This window comes from Myotis myotis, unplaced genomic scaffold, assembly GCF_014108235.1.
Source record: "Myotis myotis isolate mMyoMyo1 unplaced genomic scaffold, mMyoMyo1.p scaffold_m19_p_2, whole genome shotgun sequence".
NCBI classification, from domain to species: Eukaryota; Metazoa; Chordata; class Mammalia; order Chiroptera; family Vespertilionidae; genus Myotis; species Myotis myotis.
Genome location: NW_023416324.1, coordinates 93193584 through 93206418, shown reverse-complemented (window position 1 = coordinate 93206418; position 12835 = coordinate 93193584). Strand labels below are relative to the sequence as shown.

The window sequence follows — 12835 nt, the reverse complement described above, 5'->3', positions numbered from 1 at the left end:
GAGCCTGAGCCACTTGCCTCCACTCCTCTGCCACAGGAGGAGACCTACCAAACACTCCAAAGGCATTGTAGATACACAGCAGCAGGAAAACCCATCAAACCTCCAATTAATGGCTATTTGGGCGTAAAGATATATTTCTGGGGAGAAGGTGTTATGTGGACACCAAGAAAGAGGTGCAGTGCTAGGCTGCAGTAAAGAGGACCATGGTGTTCAGGTGACAGGAGGCAATGGTCCTACTGTCCACTGGGCCCTCACTTACAGGACAGACGGTTGGCTGGTCTCAGAGCTCTGGGGCCACAGGGAAGGGGCCGGGCGAGGCGGTCTCGTCTCAGGGGAAATGCAAACGTTTGCCTCACCTCAGAGAGCAGATGCAGACCAGTAGGCAGAAGGTCCAGGAGTTCAGATTTCAGTTGGTTTAAATAACTTTCAAATGGACCTGGTCAAGAGTTAGGTACTGCCCTTCAGTGAACTGACCTTTACTCTTGGATGTGCTCATGAGGCAAAGAGGGGTGCAAGGGTAGGCCCCTGTAGCGTGTAGGACACAGGGCTGGGAGCTCCCAAGGACCTGTGGTTCCCTTGGTGACACTGTAGGTGCCTCTAACTCACAAAAATACTGACCTTCAAGGACATGAGGTACAAGATCAACCTATAAAAGTCAACTGTGTGCCTACATGCTAGCAACCAACAAGTTGAAGATGGAATTAAGAGAATTCCTGTCACGATAACATCAAAGGAGTAAAATACTTAGACATAAATAACAAAGGAAATGCAAGACTTGTGTGCTGGAAGCTATACAACGAATGCAGCTGAGAAAAACTTAAAAGATTTTAAAAAATGGAAAGACATTCCATGTTCATGGATTGGAAGACTCAATATTGTTAAGATAGCAATTCTTTCTGAATTGATCCAACACAATCCCTATCAAATTCCAAGATGACTTTTATTTTTGCAGAAAATGATAAGCTGATCTCAAGATTATATGAAAATGTAAAGGACTCAAAATAGCTAATACAATTCTGAAAAATAACAAAATCAAGAACTGACTTTTCCAATTTCAAAACTTACTATAAAGCTACAGTAACTAAGGCAATGTGGTGCTGGTGTATTGATAGGTCAAGGGAACAGGATTGACAGTTCAGAAATAAACCCTTACATTCATGATCAACTGATTCTGACAAAGGCAAATTCAACAGGGAAGAGACAGTCTTTTCAACAAGTGGCATTGGGACAACTAGATATCCACGTGCAAATGAATAAAGTCGGACCTTTGCTGCCCAGCGAACACAGAAATGAACTATAAATGGGTCACAGTCCTAAATATAAGGGCTCAAACTATAACACTTCTAGAAGAAAAGGGAAAACATATTTTTTTTAGGAAAAACATTACTTACACATGACAACAAAAGCACGATACATAAGAGGAAAAAAGCAGGATACATAAGAGGAACATATGGTCAACTGGACTTTAAAAAACTTTAAAAGTTCTGTCCTCCAAAAGACACTCTTAAGAAAATGAAAAGATAGACCATACACTGGGAGAAAATGTTTACAAAGCATATGTGATAAAGGACTTGAATCCAGAACATATAAAGAGCTCTCAGTAAAAAGATAACCTGTAGAGAGCACCTAGGAAGGCACATGGGCATTTCTTTAATTATTGTCAGCTGAAGCCAGTGGTGTCGGCAAAGCCACATTCTGGAAACATGTCCTTTGCCAAAAGGCAGGAGTGTTGTCAGCTGACCTTTAGTCCAGGTGCCAGGGGGTGGGTCTTGTTATTTAAATCCAGCCAAGAACCAGGAATGAATTCGACTCGGGCCCACCCAAGAATGGACATAATCTCCTTTGTCTTAACTTTTAGTAAAACTTCCTGTTTTTTTGCTGTATAAAATAAATACGCTGTATCCGCTCTGGGTCACGTCTCTGTCCCTGTCTCATCATCAGAGGACAGTGGTCCCACCCGGCCCCAGCTTTTTCCTTCCACCTCTGTGTCTGTGTCTTTCTTTCATTTTCCCAATCCCCAGCCGCCCCTACTCAGGAACTGGACCGCTCTCTAGCCGCGCTGGATGCTGAGAAGAGAGACATATTTACAATAACCCAATTTAAAAAACTGGCCAAAGAATTAAATAGACATTTCTCCAGAGAAACCATAAGACATCCAATGAGTACATTTGGAGACATGCAAATCACAACCACAATGAGATACTATTTCACACCCCTAGGATGGCTATAATCAGAAAGACAGACAATAACATGTGTTGGTGAGGATGCAGAGAAACTAGAAGCCTCATATGGCTGGTAGGAAAGAAAAATGGTGTAGCCACTGTGGAAAAGCTTAGCAATTTCTTAAAAAGTTAAGTATAAATTTTTATGATCCAACAATTGCACCCTCCTATGCAACATGAAAACCTGTGTCCACCCAAAAATGTACCAGCGAATGTTCATTGTAGCATTATTCATAACATCCAAAAATTGGACAGAATTCCATTGTCCAATTGGTGACTAAAGAAACAAAATGTGGTCTGTCATATACAGTGGAATAGCACCCGTGATAAAAAAGGAACATGGGTGAATTTAGAACCACACTAGGTGACTGTATGAATCCATTTATAGGAAATGTCCAAAAAAAGGCCGATCTATAGAGACAGGAAGCAGGCGAGTGGCTGACTGGCTCTGGGAGTGGGAGGGAGACTGCAAGGACCATGAGGAACTTTTGGGGAAAATGTTCTGTAACTAGGCTGTGGTGAGGCTTGCACTGTCATTGCACTATTTACTAAAAGTACATGGATGCTATGGTATGTTAATTATGCCTCAATAAAGCTGTTAGGAAAAACTCCAAAACTGTTCCACCTGGGGCCTCCTGTTGATACAAATCCCCAGACTTCTAGTCTAGAAGGGCGCCCACGCAGGCCTCACCTTTCTTCCTGAGAATGCAGAGACTGTCCGGGCTCCCCTCTCCCTTCCACCCTGCTGCCTGGGTGGGAGTTTCTGTGCTGCTTTCTCTGCAGGCCTTCTCTGGGGCGTTACTGTCCCCAACAAGGGAAGGAGAGACCCTGCCTTTGCTACCTGCCGTCCTACATCACACCCTCTGGCTGGCCGGTCCAGGATCGGGAGGGTGACAGGGCTTAGGGGCACTCAGGTAGAGATGGTGGCATGTTGGGGCTCTCCAGGTGGACAGCTGGACCTAAGGGCCACCTTAAGTCAGACATACAGTTTTATGATAAAGATAGGATAGAGCAGAGTCTTGCAAATATTTTTTCTCAAAGAACAGAACTTAAGAATGGCAACTGTGTGTGCATGGGTGGGACAATGGGTGGTCTCCCCCATTTTGTCATGTTTCAAAATCAAAATAATAAATTTCTCTCTCCCCTTCTCTCCCTAAATTAGGAATGGCCTTTTGTGTTTGCAGGTAGCAGCCCACCCCAGAGGGTGTGGCCTCAGGCACAGCAAGTGCCTGTGATTTAGAGGTGAGGAGGGTGGGAAACACTTCTCCTTAGGTTGCTGCAGGCTAAGACCCAGGCTGGGTTTCAGACAGTCTCACCAAGTGCACTGCCCTAGGGACAAAGCCAAGCCTGGGAGTCCCTGGCACTTCCCTTTCCCAGCCCCCTTCCTGTCCAACCCTGAGCAGCTCAGGCCCATGGGGGTTACACTCCTTTCACTGGTGTCTCCCACAGGGATCCTCCCATCTCCTCAGACTTCATTTCCTCACTGCTGACAAAGTGCCCTGTCTACAATACAGAGCTGATCATGCCAGTCACTTGCTCAAAATCCTTCCATGGCTCCCTTCTGCCTCCAGATAATGCACAGCTCCCAGGGCTCCCCCGCCCTGCTGCCCTCCTGCCCGTTCTCCCCTCCAAGCCCTCCATGGGGTTCTCTCACTCTGCCCCAGCTGAGCTCCGGTGCTTCACGCCCAGCCCTGCCAGGTTCCTGGGTAGGTGACTGCCTCGTGTGCTTAGTGAAGAAGGAGACATGACTTGTCACTGGTGTTCATTCAAGTAGAGGAGCATCAAGATTGCAGTTAGCAATTAGGGCCACCCCACCTTGGGCAACCCACACACACAGGCCAGGCCAGAGCGAGCTGCCTCACAGACTCTTCTTGCTACACAGGCAGGAGGTGCAACAGTTAAGAGAACAGGCGGCTGGGTCAGAGCTCTGGCTCCATCATCCGCAGCGTCCCCTCTGTGAGCCGCAGGGAGAATCCGTAAAGGGGGTAGGGGGAGCGGCACAGCGAGCAGCCCTAGGCGGAGCAGGCTTGCTGCTGATATTCTCTGCTCGGCTAAGCTCTCATCACCTCTCTGTTTGCACCACAAAGCAGAAATATATGCATTTCTAACTCCTTTCTTGCTGCATTAATATTAAAGTGACAAACAGCAGGAGGTGAAGGGAAGACCACTGAGATCAGTGGATTGGCTGGGGTTGGGGGTGTTTGGTGAGGGATGAGGAGGAACCTGACAGCAAGGCCTGAGCTGAGCAAGTTCAAGAACTGAGAGGCTAAAGAGAGGAGGGTTGATTCCTAGTCAGGGTGCGGGTTTGATGTCTCTCTCTCTCTCTCTCTCTCTCTCTCTCTCTCTCTCTCTCTCTCTCTCTCTCTTCTTTCTTCCCTCCCTCTCTTCCTTTTTCTCTAAAAATCAAAAAGAAACATATCCTTGGGTGAGGAAGAGAGAGAGGCCTAAAGCCTCCAGAGATAAGGTGGGACCCACAGGCTGGTGGAGGTGTTGGAACGACTTTGTTCCTTCCTTCTCCTCCTCCCTGGCCATCACACCCAAGCCCTGCAGACAATGCCTCCTGAAGCTGCCTCACACCCCTCTCCCTTCCAGAGACTTCTGCTCCGGCTCCCTCCCTCCCCCCACACTGCTCCCCGTGCACTCACCTCCCTCCTCCCAGACCACTGGCTGCTCCCTCTGGGCCCTGGTACAGGCTGTGCAGGCTGCCAAGTGCTCCGCCCACTGCCTTCTCTCCTCCCGGTGCTCCCACCATATCCTCAGCACACTTGACTCACTCCTGTTTGCATGTCTGTGCGGCTCTTATTCTTCAGTGGTTTTCCAGGGTGGGACCAGGCCTGACTCAGTGTGCTAGCTCTAGCCTCTACCCAGCCGCTGGCTGAGAGCTGGCTGGCACCTGGGTATTCACTCGGTATGGTCCCAATCACTCCCACCACCCACTGTTCACACCCCGTACCTCGAGATGAGTTGGACCTGGCAACTCACTTTTTACTAATAAAATGCAGCAAAGGTGATGAGCTGTCCCTCCATGATTAGCTTACAGAAGACTGGACTCCAGCAAACTCCCTTGCTGGCTTTCATGAAGCAAGCTGCTGGGTTGTTGAGGTCCATGTGGCTAGGACCTAAGGTGGCCCCCAGCCTAAAGCCAACAAGGAACAAGGTCCTTGTTCGGTGAGGAACTGAATACTCCTGTTACAGTTTGAATGTGTGTGTCCCCCCAAATTCATATGTGAACTCCTAATCCCCAATGTGATGGTATCAGAAGGGGGCCCTTTGGGAAGTGATTATGTCATGAGGATGGAGCCCCCATGATGGGGTTGGTGCTCTTAGAGAAGGACCTCTGAGAGCTCTCTGCCTCCCAGCATGTGAGGATACAGCAAGAACACGGCATCTGTGAACCAGGAAGCAGGCCCTCACCAGACACCAAACCCACGGACACCGTGGCCTTCCCAGCCTCCAGGACTATGAGAAGTAACTAACTTTCTGTGTATACAGCACCCAGTCTATGGTGTTCTGTCATAGCAGCCCAGATGGGTTAAGAAAACTGCCAGTTACTGAATGAGCTTGGAAGTGAGTCCAGCTGATTGTTGCCGGGGGAGACCCTGAAGTTGAGAGCCCAGCTAGGCCATGCAGGCTGTACCCACAGAAACTGTGATAGAATAAGCATAGGTTGCTTTAAGCCACTAAGTTGTGGGGTAATTTGTTACACAGCAATAGATAACTGATACACTAATCAATGAGTGATAGCATTCCCTACACTTAGCCATGGAAGAAAGCAGCCAGCCTCCTCACCCAGGTTGTGACATGTCATCAGTGCCGTCTGTGCATTAGAACGCCTTCCCCAAGGGAGAGACTGAAAGCACTAGAGGAATGGTCACATCATGTGCCACTGAGCCATCAAGGGGACACAAATGAGGAACAGCAGTATTTTGGGGAATGTCTCCCAGCTATTAACTCCTTCTCAGATAGAGTGTCCCGGAGAACCTTTTAAAGACACTCTGAACCTTTCTATTAGTATTTGTTCATGTGCTCACCATCATTGTTAGCTTATGGACCCTTCAAGGTCAAGGAGTACTTCCTAGAATATCAACGGGCACACACTGTCTATGCCTAGTAAATATTGGCTGTTTATGGATTACCCTGGCTTCGAAGGTAGGAAGGTCAGCTCGCCCAAACAAACAGGACAGGTTAAACATAGATGACCGCCGGAAAGAGCACCGTGATTGACTCCATCTGTGAGATGAGTAGTATGAGCTCCTAAAATAGCCACTTAGTCTTTTGTTGTTGTTGTTAATACAGAAGATAATTTCCCATTATTTTTAGAGAGAGTGGGAGAAGGAGAGAGAGAGAGAGGGAGTGTGAGAGAGAGAGAGAGAGAGAGAGAGGGAGAGAGAGAGAAACATCGATGTGAGAGAGACACATTGATTGATTGTCCAGATCAGGACCGGGGATCCAGCCTGCAACCGAGGTATGTGCCCTTGACCGGTATCGAACCCAGGACCCTTCAGTCCACAGGCTGATGGTCTATCCACTGAGCCAAACCAGCTAGAGTGCCACTTAGTCTTTTTGGTCATTCTAGTCACTTCAGGAAGCCACAGGATGTTGCAAGGGACGTACTGGATGCCGGGGAAAATGGACATGTTTCAGCGGGGCCTTTGATATCAGTAAGACATCATTTTCTCTGAAACCTGCTTGGCTTCCACCTGACCTTGCCACTAAGAGTGAATGCCACTGGCAGGCAGCTCAGTGCATGTAAAGACCACACATGGGTTAACATGCATGCAGGTAGAGTGCACAGACCCACGAGAGAGACTGAACACGGATTCATGGTTGAAGGAGCAGAGCTCAGCACCACACAGAAGTCTCCCTTCATCATGCCCAATGAACTTGACCATACTAATACATTATGTTAATAAATCATGTCACATGAAATATATTTGCTTTTTGGTAGGATTAGAGGGACCATTAAAAAATTACCTATATACTATATATACATAAACAGGTATGTAGACATGCATATATAATGTGCAATATATCTTTATATATTTTTTCAATGAAAGCAATTTTCTGTTTGGCTTTCTATCAAAGATACCTTAAAATTATTCAGTAAGATTAGAAACAATTTTGGCAGAATTTGGCACATCATTTTTGGCTTTGTGTTTTCTTTTTGAAATTTCACTGAATGGGATCATTACATGCTAATAATTAGGTGATCGTTTCATTTTCCTCCCCACAATTGGTTCCTGCGTTTTTCTGCCCTTCTCCAGGTTGCCACTAGAGGGCAGCATATGCACAGTAGAGCAGTCAGACCCTCAATTTACAGACAAAAGATAATGGGGGAGGGGCAACTTGCTGTGCTTTGGGAGCACACAAATTTTCATTTCCACCAGCTATCTTTATTTTACTAGTTACAATATTTAAATTAAGGATAAAAAGATCCATATACAGGGAGCCGCCTTACTGGAAATAGCAAATGAATTAAGAATTCCAGAATCTTCAAATCATTCCATTGAACATGTGAATCCCAGAAACATACCTCCCATTTCTCACTTCCTCTTTTATGTTACTTAGCTTGTCTTACTAGACTCTGTGAAGTCAAGGATGAACAAATATTTGTGTCAATTTTTACAGAAATAAATATAATAACCAAAAATTTTCAGGTAGGACTATATCAATTTTCTTTTTTTTAAAAAAGAGTATGGACAGTTATACATGTTCAATAATTATAAATAGTTGGACTGGGGTTTTCTATAAAACCCCAAAGAATAAATATAACTATTATTATGAGCAGACATGTAAAAGAATGAAAAATGGATTCTGAGCTCAATATCAATCCATAGGCATACAAGCTTTGCCAATATCTTGGGATAGCTGTCAATATCAGTTTTCCTTTACAAGGCCAAACCCTTTGCCTATATCCTCTCCTCCCTCATCACCACCACCACACAAGGCGACGGTCATGAGTCCTCTCACGTGAGGGCACAGAGGTGGAGGCTGGCTGAAGGACGTGCTGGGGCCATGCAGGGATGAGTGGCTTCTGGGATCACACTGGCCCACTTCTGCTCTTTCCTCTGGGCTGAGGACCCAGATCTGGGCTCTGGCTCATCCTCTGCCCTCTGCTCAGCCCTCGTCCTGATGTTTAACTTCTAATGTGTGTGGCTCTTCTCCTTGGCTTCTGGTCACTCACTGAGCATTTGTTATAAATATTGTATTTATATATTTAAGACACAAATTTTTAAAAAAGCTAAGCAGACTCTACATTACACATAGGCCATTTTGTCCCCAGTGGTGGCTCCTGAGGCAACTTTACAGAGGAAGACCTAGGGTCTGGGGTCTAGTCCTGAGATGGGAACCGGGAGGGGTTAGTTAGGATGAAGGTGTCAGGTAAGGCAAGTGCCAAGAAAAGTTTCTAGAAGGAGGTGGGGTGGCCTGAGGGGAGCAGAGCTGGAGACACCAGGAGGGAGTGGATGGGCTCGGACGAGACTAGGGGACCCACCATTGAGGCTCAGGGCGTGGAGGGAACCTATGAGAACTTCGGGAAAATGAGGTGGACTTGCTGTGGTCACCAGCACCTGCCTCCTTTCTCACCTGACTGGGAACAAGGGGCTCCCACCTGCGCTTCCAGGTGGACACCGCATAGAAAAGATGACCTGCCACAAAAAGCTGCCAGCTGCTTCTGGATCAACCGGGACCCTGCCACTGTCCAAGCCAAAGCAGAGAAGGTGCTGCAGACACAGGCCCCTCCCACCCACCTGCAATATCCCCCAAGCGCACCTGCTGCCTCGCTGTCTCCGCTAATGGTAAGAACAGTGGCGTCTACACGAGCCTGCCCGGAGGGAGGCGTGCCCGGCAGCGGCAGTGGGAAGTTCTGGTGGGATCACGGAACATGACGAATTGATTAATTAGCCCTGGTGAGTCGCTGTCATTCTTGGACAATGGAGTTCCGCAAGCTTTTGTGCAGAAAGGTTCTCCCATTTGCCCACAGTCAGCCCTGGCAGCTGACCTGCACTATCGTTCTTGTTCAGAAGATGTGTTTTTAATACATCTTTGTAGAAAAAGGCTAGTTTTGTACTAAGAACAATGAAACTCGCAGACCGCAGGCCACCCATCCTAGCTCACCCTGGATTTATCTGCACGCAGTGGGGGGAGGATGAGAAAGCCACTCCGGTCCTGGGACTGTGTAGGAACTGTCCCTGAGTGCGTGTAAGGGACTGCCTTCGGAAGGAAACGGTGCCAAGAGGGGGTCATCAGTAACACCAGAAAGTTCCATCCTGGCCAGGAGACAAGACCCCCTTTGGACTGAATTTTCTTTCATTCTCTGCAAGTACAAAAACATCACCAAGGGCCAAGATTTTTCTAATTTGTCATCTTGGCAAACTCAATCTGACAACATATTTGTTGAATTTCTGCCCCAAATCATCTTTCCAGGTTTCCTACAGTTCAGCTGCTTATGCAAAATCTCACAGGGAATAGTAAAGTCTCCCCACTCCCAGAGGGGAGGGGTGGCCATCGCAGGGGAGCATCTGCAGTCACAGGGTCCGCAGAGGCCAGCAGAGAGCCGGCCTAACCCTGACTTTTGCTCCACAGAGAGAATCCTCTTTGCTGGAATCTTTTGTGAAGGGAGGAGGTGTAGGTAAAGAAGAGAGAGAGCTGCCATCTGCCTCAGGCACTTTGCAACATCCAGCATTACAGTAAGAGCAAACTTCAGACTCAGCTCTTCACTTTTCTGGGCAGAGGTTGGGCAGGACGGACTATGTGGCATTTCCCAGCTCATTTCTTAAGTACACAATTGCTTGGCATTTTATCCCACAGCACCAAGCAGCCTCGGGCTAGGGCTTGGCATATATTGTAAAAATCTGGGAGAATGAATCAAAATGAGGTCATGTGAAAATTCTGTCATCAGCGGTCAGCGTGCCTGCTGGGAATGTGGGAAGAAGAGTCCATGAACCTACCTGCCTCCTCCCAGAGTCCTTCCCAGTGGCCTGGGGCTAAAATAATTAGTCCAGCAAATCCCACCTTGGGCCTATCACGTTGGCCTCCACTAGTTTCCCCATGTGGGAAAGTACGGGTGGAAAGAGTGTCGTCATGCTGGCTTCTGGGTTTTATTTCGCAGCTGAACAATTGCCCATATTCATAGTTTATGTTTTAAAACATGTGTTGGAAATGCTAGTGATATTCCCATACAAAGTTCAAAGTAAACCAAGGTGAGCTCTTCCATAGTCCCACACAGTAATTACCAGGAAAACCTATGACTTTGCAGTTAAGTGGTGCCCTTTTAAATAAAGGCAAACCCTTTTATTATGCTACTAGAGACCCAATGCATGAAAATTCGTGCAAGAGTAGGCCTTCCTTCCCGCGGCTGCCGGCACTGGCTTCCCTCTGGCACCCGGGACCTGGGAACCGGGCTTCCCTCCTCCAGCTGCCGGCAGGCACCCGGGGCCTGGGCTGGCTTCCCTCCGGCCCTGGCTTCGTCAGGAAGGACGTCTGGAATAATGTCCTGAAGATGTCCAGTCTAATTAGCACATTACCCTTTTATTATTATAGATGATCTTAGTAACATCAAATGGTGTGTGCCCCCTCTCCTGCCCCCCACTACTCAGGGATAGCACCAGGAAGGACCAAACCTCCATGAACCAAAAGAAATGAGCTAAGCACAAGTTAGCACCACTCTCGGGAAATTATGAACTAATCCTAACTCTGCCAGGCTGGGTCCTTGTGCTGCTCACTCGGCTACTGCCCGCCACATGGGTGGGTTTGTGACAAATACTGGCTCAGTAAGTCAATGATATAACTTGCTGGGCTTTCTCTCTATGTGGCCTGTGACATCAACTTGGAATAGTGACATCAACTTCTCAAGCCAGTAAAAAAATAAGGCCCTTTCTACTTCTCTTTTTTATTTAGGAAAAGACTTTTTCCATTGGGGTCTCTCAGAGGAGTTGGCAGCATTTGATTTCAGTTGAAGTGAGGATGTAAGTTATCTGCCGATTTCACTCCTTTCCAGTCATTGCCGTGTTCCCTTCCTCCCCCTCCTCCTCCTCCTTCTCCTCTTCCTCCTCCCCCCCTCCTTCCCTTCCCCTTCCTCTTCCTCCTTTTCCTTCTCCTCTTCCCCCTCCTCCTCTTCCTCCTACTTCTCCTCCTTCCTCCTCCTCCTCCTCCCCCTTCCTCTTCCTCTTCCTCCTCCTTCTCCTCTTCCCCCTCCTCCTCGTCCTCAGACTGCAGCCTGGCAGAGCCCAGGATCAAGTTCTCACCTGATTCTCAGCTGCCTCAGGTCAGGGTGGCATGCCGCCTCACTAAGCTCACTGCTCAGCAGCTGCATCACCCTTGCCCGAGGCCAGGGCCGGCCAAAGCTGAGCTGTGAACTCACTCGGAGCCTTGCCAAATGGGAAGCCCTCCAGGGTCCCAAGAACACATCCTGCGGGGCATCTCCCACCACTCACCTTATCACCGTGGGGGTGATCTCTGCACAGAAGAACACACTGAGGCTTCCCACTGCGTGGGAGGCAAACATGCCCACGATGGAAAATGCAATGGAGAATTTGTCCTTGACACTGTCGCTCATACCTGAAGGGCAATCAGAAAGGGCTGGTGAGGAGGGGCAGAGGGAAGGGGAAAGGAAGCTAGTCACGCTGGGGCAGAGAGAGCGGGGCAGAGGGGAGCAGGGAGGCCTGGGATGCATGAAGGGACTTCCCTCTTCCCCTCTCTGCTATTGGGGTGCAGACCAGGGTGCTCAGTCCCTCTGCAGAGGGAGGAGCAGCCCAGAGGCAGGAGGTCAGACCCTCTGGGCAGTAGACTGCCAGGTTCTTGCAGGTCCCCTGTGGGTCCTGAGGGCTGGGGCACACATGGACTGCTGGGTGCCTCAGGCCGAGCCAGCCTGGCAGGAAGGGAGGCTGGCGGTCTCAGGGTTACAGCAATGTCCACTCTGTCTCAGCCTTCCATATGGTTCCAGAGAAAGGTGCCCACACTCAGAGAGCCGTGGCTATTCGGGCCTTAGTTTTGCCCAGTCCAATACACGGGGCAGGGTATCTAAGGCTTGATTTAAGGGAACAAAAACTCAAATAATCCAAACAGAAAAATTTATGGGCCTGGAAGGAAAGGGCTCAACCAACCCTTTGCAAGGGCTCAAGCATCTTGCAAATGGCACTAGAGTCTGACCTCATGCCAAGGTGGCGTCTAGCGTGAAGCAATAGCGGGCCGCTGGGGCAGAGCTCAGTTCCCTGCGAGGCTGCACGGGGACCCAGGCTCTCCCTGTGGAGGGCCCAGGGGCATGGGCTTGGGTCAGGCCAGGCACGTGTGACCAGCAGCACTGCGGTGCACGGCGGTGGCGCTGCCGTCCCCGCGGCGGAGAGCAACAAGCCCGCGAGACTCATTCACAAGCAGACAGCAGCTTCCCTCGGCAGCATGGTCAGCCAGGCCTCCAACACCCTTGGGCATTCTGATCTCGCCCAGCACTGTCCCTAAGACACTCTGCATCTCTGCGTGGGTGGCAGCTGAGGCCTGTGCTGACTGCCGGTGCCGGTGCCAGGGGAAGAGGCGAGGGCATGCGTGCAAACTGGGCACAAACAGGAGGATGAGCAGCTCTTTCTAGAAGCAAAGGGGGTAGAGAACACAGATGTATG

At 48.9% G+C, this 12835-nt stretch overlaps 1 protein-coding gene across 5 annotated transcripts in view; it reads right to left on the bottom strand.

The window, feature by feature from the left end:
- SLC22A23 (solute carrier family 22 member 23) overlaps positions 1-12835 on the bottom strand; it is a 189745-nt gene that overhangs the window by 4486 nt on the left and 172424 nt on the right. For 4 of the 5 annotated variants that reach the window (XR_004974193.1, XM_036351009.1, XM_036351010.1 and 1 more), the window contains one exon: positions 11657-11780. Coding sequence is in view for 4 of the 5 variants with exons in the window: in XM_036351009.1 (XP_036206902.1) it covers positions 11657-11780 (124 nt within the window). In the remaining variant the exon portion in view is untranslated. The other variant, XM_036351012.1, reaches the window with a different exon arrangement.